Here is a 25,887-nt window from a genome sequence, read left to right on the forward strand (position 1 = left end):
AGAAGACCTTTCTAAATAGGTGAGCCTAGTGGTTGAGACAGAAAATAAGGTATCTGGTGGCTGCAGCCCCATGAAGCAGACTGAGTAATGCTAGCATATTAATTTAATGTTCCTAAATCACTTGACTTTGTATTGCAGGTATCATGCTCACCCTTTCCTTTTTTTTTTGTCCCACAGTGAACAAAATCTGTGAAGTTTGATGCTTTCACTGATTTGTTCACTTGGACATGCAAACAACAAGCTTCTGTTTAGCAAAAGAATCCATTATTTTTCTCTGGAATTAACAAAAAATCCCATTCTTAAGTACAAAAGCAATGTGACAAGCAGCATAGCATTTTCAAAAGCCTTCAGTGGTCTACAGCCCATAGCAGTAAGCAATGACCTTGCTGTAGGTTCTCAGTTCTCAGGATTAAGTGCAGCTTTGGCCCCAGTCATAGAAGCACTCTTGACAGCTGAACTAGCATATGCCTGATGACACCTCCCTGAAAACTGACTTTCTTTTAATAGGGCAGAATCATGTTTTTATTAATTCCAGCTTCTAAACATTCAGTCCTCATCATGAGGACTTCATAATATAATACAATATTTAAGAAAAAATATTATAATAATGTAAAAAATGTATAGGTATGTTTTTATTTATTGCTATTATTATTAGCCTTCTACAAGAATGTCCTACCTGTATCTGGGCCTCTGCATCCCTAATAGATATATTCAGGGAGCTGACTGTGGATCCTGAACGGGGTCTCTTCTCTTGTCTCAGGATCTCTGGACCAGCACTGAATGAATGCCTCATTTGACCTTGATCTAGAAGATGTTGAGGCCGCTGGAGTACAGGTGAGTCTGGCCCTCTTGAACCCAGGAGTTCCCCTTTCTTTTCCACTTTGACCTCTTTGGTGAAGGATGTCATGGCCTGTTGCTGCTTTCTCTTCTTGTATTCTGTCATAAACTTGGAGATGGTTTTGTCAGTAGCTATGGTGTAGATTTTGTTACCAGCACTCTCCCACCATTCTTTTTTCTTGGTTTGCTCTTTTTTTTCTGGTTTAGGACTCAGGGGAGGGGGTAGCAGCAATATTTCTCCACTCCCTCCTCGAGGTGTCAAGCTGTCTCCCAGCTGGTCCCTGATTTGGCTTCGGTCATCTTCTGATGGTGTGTCCTTTCCAGACAGCCCTCCAGTTGATGGCGTGGAGGTCTCTGAGTGAAAAGATGGTAAAATGAAGAAAGAGTCACCTTTGAACACTGGAGGCTCCTCTACATTGTTCTCCAGGTCCAGGTGCATTTGGATGTAGTTGTTGCACAGTTCCATGCAGAGCTTGTGAAGCCGCTTGATCAGCCAGCCCCAGTCTGCATTGCTGACCGGCTGGACGCTCAGAGATGGGATTCGGGCCCTCCACTGCCTCTTCTCCTTCCCTCGGGGGGGACTGACCTGGGCAGTTTCTTCAAAAATGTCTTCATCTTCTGAAGAACACTGCTGTGATGAGTCTGTGCTTCTCTCATCATCTTCAAAGAGGATCTTTTTCACTTGCTCTGCAGTGATGTTCTCCTGGTTTGTCAGGATTGCACAAACCAAGGCATGGAAGTAGATGTTGAAGCTCATTGCTGACTGGCGATAAAGGTTGGCAGCTCCACCAATGCCAGACACTTTTTTCAACAAACACTTCAGCCCAGGTCTGGTGTCAAACTCTCTGGCTGTTCTGTAGGAGTCTAGGAGTAGGTCAAAGATGACAGCCAGGTTTTGCATGGAGATGTACCTGAGAAAACCAGCCAACTTGTTTTCTGGTACTTGTATTGCCATTTTCTCCTCCAAGTTAGAAGGGCCTTTCACAAATTCTTCCAGTAAGATGTCATATAAATTCTGGAGCAGTACTTGGTGGGACAGCAAGCTCACCACTATTGTCCTGAAAGGAATACTTGGTAAACCAAGCATGGAAGGAAAAAAATCACAGAATATTAAAATGGTGCATTGTGGTTGTACTAAGAATAAAAGCACACTCAGATATTTCAGCCTGCTATCTCTGAGGAATTTATTAACACACAAATTATTCTTCCACCAACATGTCAGACAACCTTTATTTTGCCATGAAAAATTGGGGCCAAAACTAGTCTACTACTCAGTTTCCATTTCCACTAATGCCCAGGAGTACTTCTTAAAAATAAACCATGAAGAGGTATCCAACCAATAAAGAAACATGTACAGAAACATCAGCAGTGCAATGCAGCATGCAAAGAAGCTGAAGTCTGGCTGAAGACACATTTCACTGCTTGCTCTTAAGACTTCAGCTTGAACACTGAGAGCCTAGCATAGACATATCTATTCCTAACCTGTTCCTCACATATGATATTGGGTGATTCTTAGCTGTGCTCCTGTTAGAGAGATGCTGGGAGTTGTTTTAGCCCTCACTGATGTTTGATTTGCACAGGGGACACAGGAATGGCAAATGCCTCTGACCAAAGTTTTCAGGTCATTCACCAGTAAATGACACTGAGAGGCTTACAGGCAAGCAAGGCTTGGAAAAAAGACAGGATTGTTGTTTGGTATCTCATGTATTTCAAATTATAAACCTATCTTAAGGTCTTTTAAAAAGGTCTTTATGTAAGATTACAGGGCAATGTTCTAAATGAAACTGATGCACATAATAATACTTGGTTTGATGTGATGGGTCAAGTTTTAATTAGCACAGCTATCAAGTAAAGAAGGGATTTTTCAGTTTTCTTCCAATACTGAAGTTTTAAGTCTAATTCAAAGCAAATCTTCACATAACATGAGAAGTTCAGTTGTAGATCTTTGACTTTTTTGTTGCAAAAAATTATTCTGCTTTCATTAAACAACTTTCAAAAGTGTTTGGGAATACCAAGACAAAAAGCCAATTTTTATTTTTTTTTTGAGAAATTCTATCAAAACCCAGTTTTGAGAATACAACATTTCAAAAAAAGTTCAGGCAAAACTGTTATTCAGTTACATTCCCTGTGTCACTTTGCCTACCATAACACAGCTGATACCTCAGTAAAATTTAGTAGTCTTACTATTTGACAGTGATAAAATGTTAATGATTAGCACATACAGTTGAGCTCTTTATGGGAAAGTAGTTTTATTCTGTAAAAATCATTAGAGGCTCTGAATCAAAAAAGCTCTTAAGAGCATGTAAAAAGTTAAATGAGAGCTTGCAGTGATTTCAAGCAACTAATCCTGTTCCAAAAGCAGGGTCAGGAATGAAGGAGATCTGCTTTCCTTGTAATAGCCAAAAAAGCAATTTACAAGGACAGTGTAAAGTACTGCTCAATCCCAAAAGAAACTGGTAGAGAACTACAGGTGAAAACACAATGCCAAAGCTGGTTAAGGATAGTATTTTCTTACTCTGTCCAAAGTCTCAAAGTGAAATATATGATTACTTTTCAGGAAGAAGAAAAGCTCCCTTACCCCAGCTTCCTGTGAAACGATGCAGCATTAAGGAAACAAAACCAAAAGGGAGAAGTGAAACCCTGCTAAGGTTAAAGCAAAACTTTTGGAAAGGCCACATTTACTATCATGCATGATTGCCATATTACTGCACTGCTGTAGCAAATAATATGAAAACAGTGGCACAGTTAACTTGTGAGCTGTGTTTTGGATGGGAAAAAACAAGCACTGCTGGGATAACACTTGGCTATGGGCATTTACACCTTTAGCAGCTGGTTGTACAAAGCGCAGTGTGAGAGCATTCAGAGTTTGCATTAATTGCAAGCTTTATTTATCTGTTTAAAGACAAGCAAGACCCTTGCTACCCTTACAATCACAGACTGTTAGACTGCATGGCCTCAGGCGCTATGAGAGGTGAATATTCCAGTCTTTTGCTGTGCATTCATAGTAAGAAGAAGAATGACCTGCTAGCCTTTGGATAAAGTAGATATTGTCCCCTATTAAGGAATGATTTAACCTGTAACGTCAAGCTTTCTTTGTCTCTGTGCAGGGCCCTGTTCTCTGATGGTGAGGCAACAGAGCACCTGCTATCAGGGGAAAACTTCTGTACAGCAGTGTAAGAATAGAGACATCTTGCATGGTCTTTCTTCCTGTCCATCCAAAGAAGGACCATCACATTCTGGCTCCTTGTTGCAAGCAATAGTTTAGATTTGAATGGTGTAAAACCATGTTTGGTATCTCATAAAAGACAATTTCATGCCATTACATACCTTGCAATACAAACACAAACCCTGAATGCAGAATTCTGATTCTTGGCCCAAATGATGGTACAGCAGTTGTTTAAACAACCACGTGCAAGCAAAAGGTAATATTCTTTCACAGGATCAGACTGTAGTGCAAACAGATGAGATTCTCATGTGGTAACATAACAGAAAGACTTCCACAAAAATAATGTGCCAAGCAAAAAAAAAAAAAACGTTCCCTAGCTCAATGTTGACAGCTTTGCAGTTTTGGATGTGGTCTTTTCAGTTTATAATGCCCCAGCACTTTTTCTACCTTCTTAACCAAGTAATACTGAATTTAAAAGACCCTTAGTGAAGCAGACATTGCATTTGCTAGCTGTCACTAAAACTGCAACAGTGTCACAAAACCTAATTTGATCAGTGTATTCATTTTTGTTGATGAGCCCTATGGAGAGGTATGATTTACCAGGCTCAGTTCACATCTCTTCCTGTTCAGCAGTATTTTTATTTTGCTTTTAGTGACACAGTGTCTTCCTTGCAAGATATTTTACCTTCTCTGGTTATGCCCATTTGGTTTCTTATCTGGTGGCAGGTCAATGATGAGCACACACGACTGGGCATGTTCAAACCCTTCCTTGTTGCTAGGGGTTTTGGGGGAGCACTGAGTCTCCAGCATGAAGACCTAGAAAGCAACAAGTTACATAAAACAATCAGTTTAGCACTTGCAGTGGGTCTGGGGTGGGTGAGGAGCTGGGAATAGGATTTCCTGCAGTGTGAAATATCTGTCATTCTGAATAATTTTACAGTGATAGAGAGAAAGCAAGGTGTCCCCCCAGACAGACCTTTCCTGGAGTATGCTACTTTGGCAAAACAGCAATGGGCTGCCTCCAGACATCCAGCGGGGTGCAGGGCAAAGGACAGACATATTTTTCTTTGAACCTGTATAAGGCATAACACCAAATGCCAAACCAAGCTTTCTGCTCTATCTCAAAGTGCCATGTAGAGTGGAGACAAGGACCTGTCTGCACAGTTAGCCAGTTGCACCTAGAAAGGTTGGTTGTTGGAAGGATTATGTTCAGCCATGAAGATACAACAGACACCTAATATACAACCCTGTGGGGATGTGTTGTTATTTAACCACAGACAGCAGCTAAATACCAAGCAGCCACAAACTTACCACACCCCACACCCCATCCCTCTCAAGGATGGGAAGGGGAATCAGGGAAAAAAAGATAAACCCCATGGGTTGATATAAGAGTTGTTTAATAATTTAAATAAAATATAGTAGTATCAACTACCACCACCACACAAACGGAGGCAACAAAAAAAACCCCCAAAAAACAACAACAAAAAACCCACAAAAAAACCAACAAAAAAAAAAAAAAACAACAACAAAAAAAGGGAAATAAAACTTGTACAGTACAGTTGCTTATCACCAAATGACTCACGCCCAGCCTGTTCCTGAGCAGCCCCTGCCAGACAACTCCCCTCATTTACACACTGAGCATGACACTCTGTGGTATGGGATATCCCTCTGGCCAGTCTCCATCAGCTGTCCTGGCCATGCTCCCCCCAGGCTTCTCAAGCCCTCATTACTGGCAGAGGATGGAAAACTGAATGGTCCTTGACCTAGTGTAAGCACTATTCAGCAACAACTAGAACATCAGTGTGTTATCAACTTTATTCTCATACTAAATTCAAACCACAGCACTGTACTAACTACTAGGAAGAAAATTAACTCCATCCCAACCAAAACCAGTTCAGTGGGAAACAGGGAAACAACTCTCAATTGCTGTGGCTTTCTTTTGTAGCTTCATTGTTGTAGCAAATCCTCACTGTGGAGGACTCAGGGAGTGTCACTGATAGTGTCTACAAGAAAAGTATTAATGTTACATACCCTGCTTTCTTGACCTCTGCATCTTTAAAACTTAATTTAAAACACATTTTCTATTCAAACAATGTCTGCCACTACCACATTATTTGTGATCACCAGTGCTGGTCTGTGCGTCTCAGATTTTCTAGCAGCATCAGAGTATGATTTATCAAGTCAGAAATTGACACCGAACATCTGCTGGCTGTTTTAATCTCTCTGCTTTCCCAGGCTGAAACTGTCATATGGTATTTACAGTTTTATGGTACCCTGCAGGTCATTAAGTTCAGTATGTTGTATTTCAAAGAACTTGTTTCATAGAACCACTTTCACAGAATGAATAATGTTCATTGTAGTGAAAAGAACCCTAAAAAGGTTCCAAGTTTGCTCTGCTGATTCTCATTAGGGGTTAGTGACTAATTTGTTAAATGTCAGCATTATCCTCTAGTTCCCAGTAACGTTTTTTCTCCTTTGCAATATATATCTAGGCATTTATAGAGAAAAATGCTTGGATAGATTAATCAAATCTTGTTTTCCTATATTCATATCACTGTCTCTGTTCTAGTGCAATTTTTGTCCTTTGAATTTATCATTCTTCAAAAAAGTATTCAGAAACCTATGTGACATTCTTGATGAGGATTCACGGTGACACTACTATTTCCATTTCTCTATCAGAAACATCTCCAATGATGTATGCTATCCTGGCAATTTTAGAAATTACATTACACAGTAGGCTCATTGTCAGTCCTCTCTAGATACCCATGCATTTTTTCCCACCCTAGGCATCTCAAATTCCTGTTTACAGGGTGACAGTTCTGAGGTTTTTGTTTTGTTTTTCCTAGTGTTTGTTAACTTTTCTGAATACTACTATAAGACAATTGAATTATCCTGGTGATGATGAAGCCTTTGCCTGTAGGATTTATGAGGAATATGGTGGAAAAAATATACCTTCTTAAAGAAAATCTCCAAGTTTAAAAGGTTTTCTGACTTGCCCTGAAATATCTGTCAGTACCTGCTGTGCCATGGCTCTGATCCTCCAGTACTCAGCTTCAGCACTTGGTGAGAGGGAGGGGGCAGCCACCTTCACTTCACAGGCATCTCCACTGAAGCTTTCAGTGCCACTGTGGAAATAGCCCAACAGGTTCTATAGAGAGACACAACATCAGAATTTCACTGTGTGGTTAACAAATGACTGTAGCCATGTCCAGCCTGTTTGTGGGAAATACAAGATTCAGTGACCTTTGCCATTCCCACCAGCTGGTCACCTTCCATCTAGAATTAATATATCCAATGTAAAGGCAGCTTTTTACAGATGCTGGTCTGCCAAGACTTCTCCAGATTTTTTGTTTACAAAATAGACGGTGAATTGAAAACTAGTCTATAAGGAGCATGCAGCTGAAGCAAAGCAACATTGTCTTCTATCTATTTTGTAAATCCAGAGGAAGAAATAGATCAAAAGGGAAATTTTCACCTATTGAACTCCTCTGATTTCATACTGGCAAGGCAATTTAAAATAAGTCTGAACTGAAAGCTACTAGTGTGGTCTATATACATTTAGAAAAATTGATTTCAATCTCCACTGTTGATCCAACATGTTTAATTGTGAATTGACAAATTAACAACTTGTCAAAAGTTAGTGCATCCACTGTGTGATTACATTTTGACTGACAGCAAAATGGCAGTTTTACCTTTACTGGCTCCAGAGTGGCAGAGAATGCATCCTGCAAGGCACAACATGCAAGCCTCCACATCTCTTCAGTAAAAACAGGCCCTGCTGTCACCAACACATACCTGCAAGGACACAGGAAAATGTTACCACATTTGAGAAGGAACTAGACAGTTCTTACTCCTAAAGGGGTAAGGTTGAAAATCTCCATCTTTGGAAGTGTCCAAAGCCAAGCTGGATGGGGCTTTCAGCAACTTGGTCTAGTCTCTGTCCATGGCAGGGGAGTTGAGACAAAGTGATCTTTAAGGTCCCTTCCAACCCAAACCATTCTATGAATCAATGAAAACAGAACAAAAGGCTTACTCAGTTGCTAGCTAATGTTATCCAATCTCCTCAGTTGTTACCCTGACCTATTTTTGTAATTACACTATAGTTTTGACTTTTTTTTCTCCTTTGCTTTTCCTCTTTAAGTAGACATCTTTCCACACTATATAACTGTATAAATGCAGTGCTTATTTTGATTATGACTGTAATAACCTGAAGACTGAGAAAGGTGCTAATTACCTCTAAAGACCTGTGAATGCCAGGAGAAGACCCTTTTTCTTTAGGATCAATTATTGACTAACTACATATAAGTAATGTGCAAGTGCTTTTTTTGAGAGTCATACACATAGCAATGTCTAAAATCACAGGTTCTGAAGCACATTGATAAAACAGTAAGAAAAGGTTAGTAAGTCTAAAATCCATTATTCCACTAAAAAGACCTAAGACATATTGTAGACTTCTTTTGAGATGTTGACCAACTTATCAGTCCACAAGTCCTTCAAAGACATAGACATCTTTTTTGAATGTGCTAAGAGTGAACAGATTGGGTTACCTGATACAGGAGCAGCCCACTCTGGAAATAATTTCTGTTGGTTCTGCTACACAGGCTACCAGTAACTTGAAAAGATCTTTCAACATAGTATTGATCATATTTTCATAACCAATATCTATAAGGAAAAAACACAGACTGGTTTTAACATCATTGCCTTTTCATTATAATTAGAGGTAAACAGTCTTGCTACACTTACTGCTATTCAGAGAATTTGCAAAACCAAATGCTTTTTATGCAGCCATAGAAACATGCATCACATCAAGCTGAAAGAACAGTCCTTTTAAAGTTAACAACATAAAATGTCTGGGCTGAACTGGTACAGGAGAAATTATCTTAGATCCTGTTTCTGATATTCTAGTTCCTTATGACCAAAGTCTTTGTATTTTCTTTTGAGAATATACTAAAGATTATGATCTTTTAATTTTGAAGATAGCCCTGCTCTAAGAAGGAGCTTGGTCTAAATAACTTCCATAAGTGTCTTACAATTTTTTCCCCATAATTCTAAACACTATAAAGCAAAAAAAAAAAAAAAAAAAAAAAAAAAATTAACTCTCTTCCTATTTTATGCTTGAGCAACCAAAAAAATCAATGAAACCACCTCCTCAAGTAGCTATTCAGCAATATGTCACTGATGACAGTAGACATGACATTACAATGACATACCTGAGTGTATGAAATTCTGAATGTGCTCCACTACAAGTTCACTGGAAAGGCCAATGGCATGCTTGAAATTAGAAGATGCCACATCCCAGTAAGAGTGGTCACCATGACTGCGATGGAGCCAAAGAGACATCGTGGGAAGAAGAAGATGTACAACTGCATAAATGCCAAATCCTGGTCCTTAAAATAAACACAATAATGGTTGTATGTACTTGCTTACAAAGCCTACGTGCTCAGTAAATTTGCTAACTTGTTCCAAGCTGAAGCCTGAGGTAATGATGAAGTAAAGAGGTTCTGAAACTTTTTTGTGAGATGAGAGTGGCAAAATTTGGATGTAGTTATGAGGTACATTTAGCCAACTGTTTACCTGCAGTCTTTCCCAGCAGATCTGCAGGATTATGTAATTTTCTCTTCCATTTGCTAGACATGAAGCAAACATTTTCTGTGGCTAGGACATCAATAGAGTACCACACCTCTTTATTGTGCAATGAATTTAAGCATATGTTCAATATGCTCTTACAAGATGCCTTTGTCAACAGAATGATGGACTAAGTGGAACAACTTATCAGCTCTGAGAAAATCCCTTTGTGGCAGAAAATGCCTCTGTGCAGCTTTAACACAAGTAACATACTTTAACATACTTTACAGAAATGGCTTAGGAGTCTACAAGGTTTGGTTAGGACTCCACTAGCTCACATTTTATCAGGCCCTTTCATTACCAGGTGTCTTGGCAACGTCCCTCAGCAACTCAAAGAGCAGATCCAAAGTAGGAGGCTGGTGCTGACGGGGACAGTTGGATATGGCAGTTGTTAATTCTTCCAGCAGAATAATCCAGACATTGATAAGGCCTACAAGAAAAGAAAGAAAGATTAAAAACCATGGATAAGATACTGCTCAACACAGGTGAAACTTGCCCTCAGAAGTTATGTAAATGAATAAATTAAGTAACTCAAAGATCATGGTTCTTGCATGTTTATTGTTGCCATGTAATGGTTGTGGCCAATTGTCATTTTTGAAAAGATGGTTTCCTTTTCCCTCCCTTTTTATCAAGTTTGTGTTTTGTCCCATCCTTCCTCATTAATACACACCTTGTTCTGGTCATTCTTTACTATTCCTACTAGCTCAGTCTCTTTAACCTTGTGTAAAACATCCCACAAAAATATATAAATAAAACCTCATCTCATTACCATTGTAAATGCTGCACAGAATTGCTTGTATTCCCTTAGATTATGCTTTAAAGTAAGGCTTCTGAAAAGACCAGCCATAATTTAACTGGCTCTATTTGGTACTCAGGACTGAAAAGTAAAAATGTCTCATGAGGTATGATTAGGCTGCCTCATGTCATCTTTAGAAGCTGAAGAGGTCAAGGAGCTGGACAATTGCCAGAACAGCAGAGAGAACACAGGTGAGCTCTCATCTACACTGGCAAGCAGGTATCTCCTAAGAGATTACAGGATACAACTAGTATTCAATACTATTTTGAAGATGGTTAGGAATCACCGCCCTTCAAGTTTTCACAGATCCCTTAAGTATCTCCTAGTTCCCCATGATAACATGAACAACTAAAGGGATCTTGCGCATTACACTCTTAAGTCACCTTAAAAGACTATGGGTTTATTAGGCTAAAATGGATTTTACTTTGGTTCACTAATAAGTTCCTGTTCTCTGCCAGTGGTAGCTATGCTGATGTAGTCTGTATCTTAATGATGCTTGCTAGCTAATTATGTTCTAAAAGCAATACAAAAGGTAACTTTTTTTAAGATTTGCTGAGCTTGCAGACTGCAAGAATCTTCCTGAGAAACAAGGAAAAAACAGTGAAATCATTGCTTTGTAACTGGGTTGAGGATTCATTTATTCACACTAATTTCAGAAGGCAGTGCTGTGCCCTGTTTTGAGTCAGTTAGACTTTAATGACACTTCTGGATAAGGAAACAGCATAAATGACTCAGAGTGAAATATGGACATTTTCCAGTCTGAGAGAACTAAGTATCTCTAAAACACCCTCTTGAAGAGTCCAGCATGAAATCAAACACAGTATGAAAATATACTGCAAATATGCCAAAGTAGGTTAAAACATTTTGCCTCATCCTGCTACTTTGAGCACTAGAGTGCCAGGTGAAGCTGCCTTGTGTCTTTGTAAAGTAAATTTGCCCAGCAACAATCTAACACCATTGCCGGGTGACAGCCTCTTGTCAGCTCTGACAAGAACCTAAAGATTTATTTGCTGCAGGGTGGTATTTCTGTTTACAGCAGGAGAGTAACAGGCAGAGTCACTTCAGAACAGTAGGCACCTGAGGTGGGGAGACCCTAGGTCAAGTTCCAAGTCTGAGTCAAAGCAGAGGCTTCAATGACTTGCATCTCCTACATCCCAGGTGAATATCCTAAAATCCCCTCAAAGAGAAAAACCAAACCAAATCCAGCACAGAAAGAAGTAAAAGGTTGTTTTGTGAAAAACTAGGACTTGTGACTTTCTGGTTTCAGAGAACAGCTTTTCATTCCTTCATCCAGAGTAGAAGGAACAGGACAATCCATGTGCTGAAATATCGCCAGCCGGGGGCTACGTACAAATCACAAACGGGACGGGAGTGCTAGGAACGTGTCTTGAGCCGTTCTATTTTCCAGCATCAGTCTCATTACATGGTTATGACAAAGGCCAGTCTGGTGAGGCACATGAATGAAATGCGTCGGAGTCAGCCTGTTTTCTGCCGCATTACAGCTGATCTTTACAGAGGCAGTCTGGTTGGAACAGCTCAGTAGTCTACATATTCAGAAGTGACTGTGAAGCAAGGGGTTAAGTTAGAAATGCAGCCAGTAAGATGAAGGCCATATATTTTGACTAAGGGCTTAACAAAGAGATTAGGAAAAGAGCAATTATTACCAGATGGGGATAATTGAAGCGAAGACAATATATCATGTATTTGACTTGGATGTATTCTTACAGATGACAGAGAATATATGAAGTATTGTAAAAGGGTAGGAACCATAAATACACCTGGCTTCTAACAATGACTGGGCTCAGGAGAGGGAGTTTGGAGCATGACCAAGGGGTCACAAAGTCCTGGCAACCAGATAAAACTGAAGAATTTACCATGAGGAAGACCTCTTACTTCATCTTCAGAAGCCCACTGACCCATTCCAAAGCCCACTGACCCAAATCAAAAAGGTGACTGCGCAGCTGTAATGAACATTCAGCTCATTGAATACCAAGCAGGAGCAGGTGATGCATATGTATAGGCGTCTCAGATGTCTTTATGAATATGTAGAGCTTTTGTAGATATATGGAGAAGCTACAGTTTTGGAAATTCGCACATGCCTTTGGAGGACTACCTCCCAGTGTGCCCAGCGAGCTGAATAAACATGTCACTTTTCAACTTTAATTAGAGTCTTCTGTCTGTGCATCATTTTGGCAACTGCGGCAGGACTCCTCTGTTTACTGTGAGACCAGGCCAGGCTGTGGACACCTCTAGGTGCCACTGGGATATTCCTGGAGGGACCTCCACTCCCCGTCTGCTCATTCCAGGGACAGACAAGACTGCTGGCATTACAAAGGGTATGTTTATAATGATAGAAATTAGTCTCTAAGTTGTACGTACATGTGGCTGAGGGGGCAGTTGGTAAGTGACAGGGAGGCCCTGTGTGCAACACAGGCCCATAGGTTTGCTTGCAAGCATTGAAGGAGACCAGCTAGCAGTTCTGGGGGTGAAGTGGTCAAATTCCTGTGTATTGCTGCTATTCTTTTATTTGCTGCTATTTTTGACTGTGTCTGGACTGTGTCAGTGTGTGTGCATTTGATGAAATACATGAGCTGTGATTTTTGTCATTGGAAATCGTAGTTGTCATTGTTTTTGAGGGATATTGTGCATTTTCGAGGTAATACTATTATCTTGTGTTAAAAGGTAGAGTTGCAATGAGCTGGTAACTCTTTACTTCATTTCTAAGACAACACTGCTATCTTGTGTCGAAGGTTATAGTTGCAACTAGTTGGTTTTTTTACTTGGTGTTTTGGGTTTTGTATTTACTGTGATGTTTGTTTATTTTTAACAAATTGATACAGGTGGCTGGCGAAGTTTGGGCTCGAGCTGCAAAGACTTGACTGTCCAGAGAGGCACGCTGTAAGTGGCTTGGGCTTGAACCAGATGAGTTCTGGGCTAGAGGAGGAGACTGGGCTGTTATAAATAGCAGGATAGAAAGACAGAAAGGGTGTTTTTAGGGGACAGATATTCAAGCTGAATGAACTGTTATTTAGCTTTTGATTGGGAGCTACCCCCAGCAGAGGATTAGCTCAGAAATCTGTGGAGGTAGAAAAGACCAGGATTAACTCCTTGCTTTTTGTGTAATCTGACAATTTTCTGTTGGGTACCTGGGGGACACTCAGCTTGTGTCCTTCTTCATTGCAAGAGCTGCAATAGAAGGTGGTATTGTTTATCTTATAGGCAGAGACCTGTGTGCCCCAAATATTTCCCGGAATCAGAATGCCCACAGTACTATAACTGGGAGGGAGCACATACCGAATGTGAGATAGTGAATTTAGTCTGCGGAAAAGGTTGTCCTGAGAATTTAGATATTTTTAAAGAAAATGGGGAACAGTGCAAAATGAGTTGGAGGATAATCCCCGTGGTTTAGTTCTGATATCTGATACAGAGTTGTGTTTGTGGAATTGCTGCCTGTAGTGAGAGCAGTATTTTGTGTAGAAGGCTGCTATTATTTCTGCCAAGGGACAGACAAGGACAATTTATGGGCAAAAGGTCAATTGAGACCTAGGGCTAGAGAAGCCTCTGTAGAGTGCTGGTGTGGTTTTGAGATTTGTGTGCAGTTTTGGTACATTTTCCCCCCTGAGAAGAGGAAAGGGGAGGTGTGGTGAGTGAACACAGTGAAGTGTATATGGCTCTCTGGGATCTCTAGGGGCTCTCTGTTTTAATCATGGCTAGGAGAATTAAAGGAATCCCTCTCACAGAGTGGTTCGGACTTGATCCATGGGAATTTGTTACTCCAGTGAATCATGGAATAGCTAGAAGAAACTAATGGGTTTACCCAGAAGGATTACATAAGACTTCTGGTGGCCATTGACTGTCTTTAGATTGGAATTTCCTACAATAGAGAATTTAGAACTTCATTAAGGGATCCATGGAATAGCTTGCCTCTGTGGATGTTTCTCTGCAGCCCTGGTTCATTTAGAAGTTGGCATTGTGTGTGGGTGTTATTGCACTCTAATATTTGTGCAGGACGATATTATTGTTATTCTGCAAGACAGCAAAGTGAGCGTGCCCTGTGTCAGTGGAAACAATGCCTTAATCGAGGTGATTTTGAACCAGAGATTTTAAAGTTGGTGTGTTCAAAGTCACACTTTGTACCTGAAGATTGGATTTTGTGGAAAGAAAACTGGGAAAAGAATGTGAGATTTTGTGAAACAAAGTTTAGGTAGAGTGAGTGAGAAATAAGTAGCTGAGGTGTCCTATGAATGGAAATAGAAGTCAGAGGAGACTGAGCTTGGTAGAGGTTGCTTGCCCGAAGGGCTGCCCTTGTGAACCCTGGGTTTGCTTCTGCTGCATTTAGTTGAAGAGCTGTGGTACAGACAGACATTTAGGTGGAGGAGACTGAGAGAGTCACTTTGTCATTTGTGTTATTCTAAGGAGACAAAGGGCACTCAGAGAGCTATAAAGATTTTATTGGCAACCAGTCGTGAGGGCCATGGAAGTAACAGGTTGTTTGAATCATTGGAGAAGGGGGTTTCAGTTAATTTAGGGAAGCCAGCAGAAGTAATTAGAACTAAGTGTGTGCAGCCTATTTTTATACCCCAAGACTTTCAAATGAAGGCAAAGACTTGGGATAAAGCAAAGAAGCACTGGGAAAAGAAAAATGGGAACTAACCAGAGTAAAGAAATTTCTAAGGCTAGTTCTTTGGGTTGTATTTTGGCACACTGGAAAGAATTGGTGGGCTATGGAGGAACTGAAAAGAAAAGGAATTTAATACGATTTTGTAACCAATGATGGCCACTTTATAGGCTACAAGGAGATGTTAGATGGCCACCATCTGGAACCTTAGACTATGACACTATTGCAGATGATGTTATTTTTAAGAAGGGAACAGAACTGGGAGGAAGTAACATATGCTGAATGTTCTTTACTCTCTGGAATCATTACTGAGACTGAGAATGGGAAATACAATCAGGAAAGATGGGCCACTACACAAGAAGGGAATGGAAAGCTTGCAGTCCCCTCCTATTTGTTTTGGTCACTAGTAAAAGAGGAGCATCAGAAATAGATGCTTTGTATAATAATTTAAAATATAGGATTGTAGCCAGAAATGTACAAGGTACAGTTATTCAAGTGACCTGACAATGTAGTCTTTGCCTCCAAACTAATCCAAAAATAATGCCAAACCAAAACTTAGACAAATTGGAAGAGCCTATGGGCCTGGGCATCAGTGGCAAACTGATTTTTCAGAACTTCCCAGGAAAGGGGGTTATCAATATTTATTTGTATTGACAGATACCTTTTCAGGATAGCTGATTTCTTCCTACAAGAACTGCCAAGGTGCGAGAGGTAACTAAAGTATTGTTACAAGAGGTAATACCATGCTTTGGGGCCCCAGCCACAGTATCTTCAGATAGAGGGCCACACTTAATTTCAAAAATTGTACAGCAAATTAGCAGCCAATTCAGCATAGACTGGGAGCTTCATATTCCATATCATCCCCAGTCAAGTGGCCAAGTGGAAAAAAATGAATCATTTAATCAAGCAACAAATTATTAGGCTAGAGCAAGAAGAAAAATTATGTTGTCCCCAGGCTCTTCCATCAGCATTACTGCGAATCCAGACTAAAACAAGGACAAAAGAAAAATTAAGTCCTTTTGAGATATTATATGGAAGGCCATATGGGGTACAAGAGGGAACATCAACCCAAGTAGGGAAAGAAACCCTACACAGCTACATGATGGCCCTAAACAAGCAACTCACAGAAATTGAGAAGCATGTGGCTGGGGTTCAGAGCAGGGAATTAGATGAACCAGTACATGACATACAGCCTGGAGATTATGTATATGTCTTTTGCAGAGAAAATTCTGGACCCACAGTGGGAAGGACCACTCCAAGTGCTTCTCACCACTTTTACTGCAATCAAGGTCAAGGAACAGAACGTCTGGATCCACCATACACGAGTGATAAAGCATCCAGGAGGTGTTTGGAAAGTTACACCAGATGATAATGAACTGAAATTGAAGCTTATGTGGGGAAATGAGTAGATTGTAAGAAGAAATATTAATCTAGTTTGTATTTATAATGACTTTGTTTCAAAGAATGGCAAGTACAATTTGCAAAGTTGTGGCCTTCGCTATCATAGCTATGACCATATCCGAAGTTAATGCAATACCACGTGTGTACAATGCAACTGATATATACACTTGTCGAGGAACAGCTTACGACTCTTACACCCGTAAAGCTCTGTCAAAAATGCTGAGAGTCACAAATGCAGCTGTCTGGGAAGGGAGAAATGTCTGGGGATGTGAATATGCGTTCGTTCAGGATGGGTTCCATGAATTCGACCAAGAACCTATGGAACTCATCCGGATTAGCCCTGAATGTTGTGACAAATGCTTAAGCAAATGTCCTGAATTCCGACTCCGAATAGAAGGATGTGCAGACAAGAACGAGAGAATTGACTATAACATAACTCAAGTCTGTGTTGTTCCTTGGAAGCATAGAATTAGAACAACTAGAAAAACCAATTAGCCTCTACCAAGACAGACTGCCCATACTCAGACTACACTCATCCAACCCTAAAAGAGACAATTTGACCTATAGTTACCAAAATTGGAACACATACTATTAAAAAGACTGGAATCCAAAGGCTACTGCTTAATCCAGAATAGTCCCTGAAGCAAGCAGAAATGGCAATGCAGGTAAATGCTTCTGCCATTAGACTGGAGTGTACCCCATTTTTTAAGACCTCTTTTATGGATGACCACTTGATTACAGAAGCATATATCATATACACTCAGAAGAAAAAGAGATTTGACTGGATGATTAAGAACAGGACTGGGGGTTTTGAATACAATGGATTCAGAGGTATTAATGAACAAATTAACTGCAGCTGGTAGTGACACAATTAAGTTACAACAGCCATTAAATCTCCTTTATTAGCTTTAGGTATCACCCAGTGGAAACTGTCCAAGATATTACCAGAATGGGAAAATACAGAAGAACAGGACCATGAATTGATAATCAACACCTTGGGTAGAGCTACTGAGATTATTTCTTTTGCTCTTAGGTGTGTACAAGCACACTTGTGGATGCAGTCAGTGGCTGCCTCAGTTATTAAGGAAAGTGGAGAACACACCTTTCCTGCTGAGATCTGCAAAATTGTTTGGGATAATTCTTCTGACTTAGAAAGAGAATTTCAGTCTTGGTGGGTTTTGGTCAGTTTTACCTATGATCCTGTCACAAGTGTAGTGACTGCTTTTGTTTTGACTATACATAATGCATCAGCAGATTTGATATACCCAATAGTCGCTTTAAGGTTGAATCATGAAAGAACTGTACTGTATCCTTCGGAACACAGAACATGGGCACAGAAAGCTGAAGGGAACTGTCAGACTACTAATATAGAGTCTTATGCCATGAGAAGACAATTAGGATTTATATGTGAAGGAAATATGAATAATGATCAAGACACTTGTCTGGATACAGAACAAAGCATTTGTCACATTGAGGTTCATTCAGTCAACCAGACAACCCTGCTTGTATATATAAGTCAAGGTTGTGCATGCCTCAGAACAGCATGCTCCACTATAGTGGTGGTGGAGCTCACCATAAATGAAACACCATTTAATCTGTGCATTTGTAACTGCCAAAATTTAAGGATGTGATTTCTCCTATCAGGCTGCTGTATCACATCATTGTCTAAAGGCATATTTGACTACTGTGCAAGAAATATCACCTGTGCCTATAGGGATGAAGTTAACTTTAGTCAAACAGTTATTGAAAAATGAGGATCAAAAGGAAATTCTTGAATAAATTAAAATTATGGGAAAGAAGACCTGAATTACAATACATTATGACACAGAAACCATACTGAGAGTCCTGAAAAGGTTAGAGGAAGATATGTCTCACCATTAGTAGGATGTACTTTTTGGATGGTCACCAAAACCAACGGGTATACTTAATGCTTTAGTTCACCCAATTGTTGTTTTATTGATTTTAGTTGGCCTAAGGTTGATTTTGTCTGTTGTAATGCTTGTTTAGAATTTGAGAATGCTAAGATGAATAGTAATCTTAACTTCATTATCAAAAACATATGGCGTGGTTTTAAGAGATTCTTATCACATGACTTGGTTAGAGGAAAAAGAATCTGTATATCAATAAAAGAATTTACTAACTTTGCAGACAAACGGGGGAATGAATCAAGGGGTTAAGTTAGACATGTAGCTAGTAAGATGAAGGCCATATATTTTAATTAAGAGCTTAACAAGGAGATTAAGAAAAGAGAAATTATTAATAATTTATAATAAATTAATAGATTAATATATAATAAATTAATAATTCCAGATGGGGATAATTTTGAAGCAAAGGCAATGTATCATGTATTTGACTTGCATGTATTCTTAGAAATGACAGAGAATATATGAAGTATTGTAAAAGGGTAGGAACCATAAATACACCTGGCTTCTAACAATGACTGGGCTCAGGAGAGGGAGTTTGGAGCATGACCAAGGGGTCACAAAGTCCTGGCAACCAGATAAAGCTGAAGAATTTACCATGAGGAAGACCTCTTACTTCATCTTCAGAAGCCCACTGACCCATTTCAAAGCCCACTGACCCAAATCAAGAAGGTGACTGCGCAGCTGTAATGAACATTCAGCTCATTGGAATACCAAGCAGGAGCAGGTGATGCATATGTATAGGCGTCTCAGATGTCTTTATGAATATGTAGAGCTTTTGCAGATATATGGAGAAGCTACAGTTTTGGAAATTCGCACATGCCTTTGGAGGACTACCTCCCAGTATGCCCAGCGAGCTGAATAAACATGTCACTTTTCAACTTTAATTAGTTAAAGAGTCTTCTGTTCATGCACCAACTGTACTGCTGTGAAGGTCTCCTGAGCCCAGAAGCCATAAGGCTGCATTCCTCTACTGCTTGGCTCTGTATATTCTAGTTCATCCAACACCTGATTAATCCACAACCCATATAAACCATACAAATAATCAGGTGACAAATGTTGCTTGTTTTTTCTGGAGGTCATAGTGCTTTTTATGGACTTCAGAAATTCACTGTTTATTTCAACAGACCACGGGGCCTAAGTTTGGAAATATTTAAACAATTATTCTTTATCTTTGTAGACTGTAACTCAATACTGGTATTTTTTTTCCTGTTAAAGGCAGGCCTGCGAATACCAACTCTAGAAGATTTTCACTCCTTTACTTCAGCTGTGGTCTAGAAAGTAGTTTTGTGTTAGCTCTCAGAAATACACAATGGTTGTGTTATGAATATCAGGATAATCAAAATAATTGTTAATAAAAATATTGTTTTCTTGCCCTAGGAGAGGGGTTGTATTTTTCTTATATATTAACTGTATCTTTTACATAAAGAAGGTGACAGGACCTGAACTTCCAAGCTCTGTGTGCACACGTGGGTGTGTGTAGATAACAAGGAAACAATAAAGTATGAAGTTTTCCCTCCTTTTTGCTTTCAGCAGTTGTCAAAATTTGCAGCAACATATAGAAGAAACAATTGATTAGTTTTGAATTTACTACTTTCAATGCACTTACCAGTGTCATCATCAAAGTCAGAAAGGATGCACTCAATCCCATCCTCACTGCTGGCTGACTGCTCCTGTGCTCTTCGGGGCAAGTTAACCAGCCGGCCACTGAGGAAGATGGGTTTCAAGGGCATTTTATAGATTTTGGCTAACAACTTGGAAGGGTGGAGAAGAGGGGAGAGAAAAAAAGAGAAGATAAATATCCATGGGAAAGTTTGTAAAAGCAATCATATACAACAGAGGTACGTAAAATAAAATAAAAGGTATGCAAACACAATTAGAGGCCAGAAGTCTTTGGTTCACTGACAACTAAAAAGTTGTGGGTAAAGAGATGGAGAGCAGCAATTGAAATAACACATTTCTGAGATGGGAGTGTGCTCTCTTCTCATTTGTGAAGGGAAAACATTACAACTCACTGATTGTATCTATGACCTACAAAGCTCCGTTAGCCATACTATTGCATGGATGCTACCAGCATTTAATCAAGTCTTTCTAAGTAAATAATGTACTTGCAATATACAGACAAGATTCTTTTTTAGTCATTCCTGTTCTACTTTTACTGGCAAGTTAAAAGGTATAACAAGATATAAATGGTTGTTTCTTTTAAAGCGGAGAAAATATTTCCCCCCCCACTGTGAACTGGAGTTTGTAAGGATGAGGAATAGCAATGTGGCACTAATAGTGTATAGATAGAACATACATTAGATATATACATAGATATTTACTAATTTTTTTAGATGAACATGATAGCAAGTTGAGTTTGGTATGTCTGCTGTTTATTATTCTGAGTTGCCTTATTCTTCCCTTCTTTTCTCAGCCTGCATACTGAATCCACCATTATCTCTGAATTTAGATATTAAGTACTTTCAGCAATGATATTATCCTTTGTTGTGCTTTTGTATTGTACTCAGAAAAACATGGCCTGGGTCCAACAAAAAGACCTGCAGGTGCTACAGAAATACAAATAACATTATAAAATCAGATAAAAATTGTCCAGGTAACCCTGGATAATAATATATACTGTGTGCAAGAAGATTAGAGGAAACATGCCAGCATTCTAATTATTAGAGATTTGACCTGAACTTCAGATACAAATAAGCTGCTTCTGCATTTCAGAGGGTGCAGCCTATTGTTTTTAAAATAAAAGAATTCTCAACTTCTTGTTTGGTTTTTTTGTTGTTTTTTTTTTGTCTTTCATTCACCACACTGTTTATGGTAACTGTTTAAGTAAGAATTAATTTAGTTTTGAATTATTATTATTATTATTATTATTGTTGTTGTTGTTGTTGTTGTTGTTGTTGTTATTGTTGTTGCTCTTACTACAATGTTTTGAACAGGCACATTTCCTCACTTGCTCCCTGGGTCTGAGTGTTTTTACCTCCTCAGTTTTCCCATTGCTAACTGGCCTGGAAGGTATGATATTCCCTCAGATTACCACCACCCATTTGGCAATGCAGGGTACTACCATTAGGGTCAACACAGACTCTTTTGGGTTCCTGCAAATCATCCAATGCCTGATGCAAAGCCTGCAGGTTAGAATTATTTCCCAGGCCAGGTTAGTGCCTGTATAAGATTGTTCATCGTACCTGAGAACATCTCCTGAGGTAATCAAGCGCGGGAAGGCACAAGTCTGTAGATGCAGATCCTGATCCTGTCACACAGTCACCCATCTCCTTACAATCTACTTCCCCTGGGGACAGAAAAGGCATCATTGGGAAGAACAGAAGAAAAGCAATAAATAAACTATTAATTTTCTTTTCTCATTCAGTTACACCCTAATGTTTGAACAGAATCCAGAAAACATCCTTGGTTTGATCTTAAATGACAACCAGGTGACCCACACACAAACAATACAGTAACACTGGTCATAGTTTGTACACAAATTTTTATATGCATAAATGCTTTAATAAACACATGCGTATTTAATATCTCTTTAGTACAGTCTTTGGGAGTTCTAATAATCATATATTGTATTATCTGTCATACTGACTCCATTCCACTTTCTTCCATGGGTTTAGGAATTACTTACTCATATTCAGCATTGCTCAATTAATGTAGTATTTTTTTCTAGTCATTTGTACCCCACTGCTCTGGAAAATTCTTCTATCAGAAGTTCTTCCTATTAGTTTATTTACTGCTTAATTGCATCATTTTATATTCTGTATACTACACTTCCTTCTGCTGTCTAATGCAGGCATCAAGGTCTCACAATTATAACTGCATGACACATAGGCTCAGGTTCTAGTGCCACTATTGCTGGTATCCCTGACTTCCATCAGCAGACTGCTCCTTTCAGACCAGCTTCACTAAGGGAATTCAATAAGCAGAGCAGTTGCGAGGCATCCTGCTGCTGAGCTCCTCTCTGGATAACTCCATTCACTCCATCATTTTCCCTGTCTGCTGACCCTGCCTGTCTCATCTCAGCTGAAGTTCTGTCCACCTTAGAATACTTGGCTCAAAACCATTTTTCCAGTTTAGTCAAATACTTCTCATTCAGTACCAAATCTGAAGTGACTAAATGCCTGTCAACATTAACATTTTCTTGCCTTAAAAAGTTATTCCTCTCATAAAGAGCACAAGATAAATATTAAATTATATTATTAGATTCTATTTGTTCTCCTTTCACTATATTTATTTGCTTTTTCTACACTCTTAACTATTAACTAACATAATGTATTTAAAGTTTTGTCTACCACTGATATCAGCCAAGTCAGCCAGTGAAGTTTGAATCCTTTAGTTTTACAATAAAATGCACATAGTATGGCATTGTATTTGCTGATGTTTCCCATAGTCCTCTTACCTTTAATACAAAAAAACACCTTGCTTTTTGATATGCGACCACAATGGGGTCAAAATTATCTCATGAAAGCAAGAAACACAAAGAAATATAAGACAGGCTTTTAAGATCTCCAGAAGAAACATGAGTTCCCTCTATTGGTACTGGACATGTAAGTTTATTTCTCTTTTGCAGTAATATCTACAATTATAATTACCTCACAATGTGAATTCTTCCCCCATTGAAATCAATGGTGAAATAGCTCAATGAGAGAAGAGTAACATCAAAGAGTAGATCTCCTGCAGCTAGGTGCTTCATTTAAATCAAAAGGAGTTGCTTACAGACCTAGAAATCTCTGTGAATTAATATTCATATAGAAACCAAAAGCCCCATTTTATCACTACTTAAAAGTTCTATAATTTACATCCCCCAACATTGTCACAGTTCAGTGAAAAGTGTCAAATTCTAATGATCAAGGCAAGCCATGGATCACCAGCACGGGGGCAGAACAACCCAGCACCATTTGCCTTTGTTCTGAAGGCTGGTGAAGCATGACAATGACTCTGCAGGGTCACCCTGACATACTAAACCTGGTCTCTGCTGCCCACAGTGTAAAACAGGCCCTGCTCTGCTGCAGACAATCCATGCTGTCTCTGCACAATGCCAGACCACTTCTGCAATATTCTAGGTTTGGATGGTTTTTTTAATTTTTTTTATTATAGATATATATATATATGGATATGGATACGGATATAAGCAAGTCCTGGTATAAACTAAGATCAAATTAAGAAGCAGACACTTAATCGTGAGATGTATCTTTGCTGCTATAAAAACTTGAAGAACTGATAGTATTAAAAATGTTACAGAAATAATCCCTGGGTTTTGATTTCATTTTATTTTTTTAAAGCTTTCTGGACTCAACATCTTCAGTGCCCCTCTCTTTCCTACCATGCTACGTATTACACAATTTAATTATCCTCTTCTGTGAGACCATGACTTAGTAGGAAAATATTTACCCAGTCCTTTGACAAACTTCATAAGGCACATAATATAACTGGTGGCAGCGTTGGCAAAGACCTGGATGTTGTCTGTGTTTAGAAATGCTTCAAAGACATCAAACACTGGAGCCTGGCGTTTACCTGTGGAGATGACAAGGTGAGAAGTCTTCCTCAAACCCCCTTAAAAATAATTTTCCAACCATTTTTCAACAATTTAACTGAATCTGTAGAATCTTTTCTATTCTGGGCAGAGACAGAAATGATCTTAAAAGTAAAACCTTCTCTTGCTCCTGGGTCAACTTGTGTAGCCTTTCATAGGAAGTGACAGAAACTCCCTCCTTTGCCCAGTCTATGGCAAATACCAGTTAAGGTTTGAGCTCTTGAACTCAGGAGCTTATAGTTCTGTTTGGTGGAGGTCTCTGTTTAGCTTCTGGTTTAGTTTTAGATAACTGCCAAGATTACATCAATCATGCATAAAACTATTCAGACTATAGAGTAACAAAATAGCCTTGATTTTCCAAAGTAGATTATCGTCTTCAAAAGCTATGTACACCAGCATTCAGCCATCAACCATAACAGATCTCAATGACAAAGTTTAGGAGAAAAAACATGTCCCTTACACATGACTTGTCACATTTTAACATACCTTCTAATAGGGCAAAAAGCACAGAAAAAATGGATTTTCCCACATTAATACATTTCCATAGAAGCAAACATCTCTGGGAAGGATGTGCATTCTTACAGAAATGTCGTCTGTAATAGCACTAGGAATCTGAAAGCTTTGAGATCAAATGCCTGGACAAGCACTTGCCTAGATTATCATATTAAGTTACCTGAGGTATAGGAGCAATAGGTTTCATACAATAGGGAAGACAGTTCACAAGAGACATTCTGTTTGGATACAGTCCTTTCTTCAGTAGGACAGTGACAAATGCTCAACCAAGCTCAGTACCCTTGCACTACTGTCTTGCTCAGAATTATTCCAATAGGTTTGACACCCTTCTTTCTCACTCAAATAATTTGTTATAATGTAAAGGACAAAAGGTCAGAACAATATGTCTGCTTTCCTACCTACCCCAACAATTAAGTCAGATACTTTGGTACAGCTCTGGAGTGTTGTAGTGCCACTGTTCAGTTTGGGCATTTAAATATACTGAGTTAGTTGCTGTGTCCCCAAGGGAATGAAAGCATATTTGAAACAGTGCAGGAAGTCCTTACCCATAGAGTATTCTCCTACAAGGTACTCTTTGACCTCTGACTTGCTGCTGCTATGCACTGTTTCCAGGGCACTGAACAGGGGTCTCCATCCCGACTGGATCTGGGTAGAACACATTTCCACCAACTCTCCTATAGAGGTGACCACCTGCAGCCAGTGTAGGAAGGGTTAAAAAAAAGAACCAAAAACCAGAACTGATATACAGATGGATCTTCAGAAGGAATGTCTTTAAATACATTCCTAGACCTCACTATGACAATCTAGATTAATTTACTCTTTAATTTTTTTTAGATAGTAGAAAATCTTTATTTACTTGCTTCAAAGCCAGGTCTACTATCTCTGTGCTCTGCCACAATGCTGGATTGGTAGGCACAGCACTCCCAATTCCTTGAAGATGATTAAGGGGTAGCATTCAAAGGGAATTTGGGAAACACCCTCAGGTGGACCAAGTGCACTCTGGAAACCATTCTTATGGGAATGTAGACCAGATACAGACACAGTGATCAGAGCTAACTTGCCTGGTCTTGGACGTCCTCATCACACAGCTCCAGCTGCATGATGCGCTCAAAGGGGCGGAAAAGTGCCTCGTTGAAGTGAAAGTGAGAAGGTTCATTCCAGTCCATCAGCACTTCCGTGAGGATGTCATGGATGAAGGAGACAGCCTTCTGAGACACGTGTCTCTCCTTGTGACAGGCAGCCTGCAGGGAAAGGAGAAGGATTAGACTGTGTCTAAGCAAAAAATTTGCTTTTAGTAAGACACTTTCAAGGGAGGTAAGCACTACATGTTACTAAACCTTCAAAACAGCTTCACCACTAATGTGACCAGGGACCCCACCGTAATGAAAACAGGAGACTACTGCCCTGGAAACAGATGACTGAGACTCTGAGCTGCCTAGAGGTCCACAGAGGTATGAAAGTTGGCTGACAATTAAA

The 25,887-nt window shown here is 39.4% G+C and overlaps 1 protein-coding gene across 10 annotated transcripts in view; it reads right to left on the reverse strand.

Annotated features, from left to right (window-relative positions):
* The window catches only part of ARFGEF3 (ARFGEF family member 3), a 96,879-nt gene that overhangs the window by 10,757 nt on the left and 60,235 nt on the right, over positions 1 to 25,887 (reverse strand). For 9 of the 10 annotated variants that reach the window (XR_010358780.1, XR_010358781.1, XR_010358782.1 and 6 more), the window contains 12 exons: positions 25,473 to 25,652; positions 24,957 to 25,101; positions 23,757 to 23,879; positions 21,551 to 21,654; positions 19,975 to 20,119; positions 9,930 to 10,058; positions 9,214 to 9,390; positions 8,551 to 8,665; positions 7,696 to 7,798; positions 7,020 to 7,151; positions 4,689 to 4,819; positions 677 to 1,907 (listed from right to left, as the gene is read on the reverse strand). Coding sequence is in view for 7 of the 10 variants with exons in the window: in XM_064413553.1 (XP_064269623.1) it covers positions 677 to 1,907; positions 4,689 to 4,819; positions 7,020 to 7,151; positions 7,696 to 7,798; positions 8,551 to 8,665; positions 9,214 to 9,390; positions 9,930 to 10,058; positions 19,975 to 20,119; positions 21,551 to 21,654; positions 23,757 to 23,879; positions 24,957 to 25,101; positions 25,473 to 25,652 (2,715 nt within the window). In the remaining 3 variants the exon portion in view is untranslated. Of the gene's footprint in view, positions 1 to 676; positions 1,908 to 4,171; positions 4,284 to 4,688; positions 4,820 to 7,019; positions 7,152 to 7,695; positions 7,799 to 8,550; positions 8,666 to 9,213; positions 9,391 to 9,929; positions 10,059 to 19,974; positions 20,120 to 21,550; positions 21,655 to 23,756; positions 23,880 to 24,956; positions 25,102 to 25,472; positions 25,653 to 25,887 lie in introns of those variants that run through there. The other variant, XM_064413559.1, reaches the window with a different exon arrangement.

This window comes from Passer domesticus, chromosome 3 (assembly GCF_036417665.1).
Source record: "Passer domesticus isolate bPasDom1 chromosome 3, bPasDom1.hap1, whole genome shotgun sequence".
In the NCBI taxonomy this organism is placed as follows: Eukaryota; Metazoa; Chordata; class Aves; order Passeriformes; family Passeridae; genus Passer; species Passer domesticus.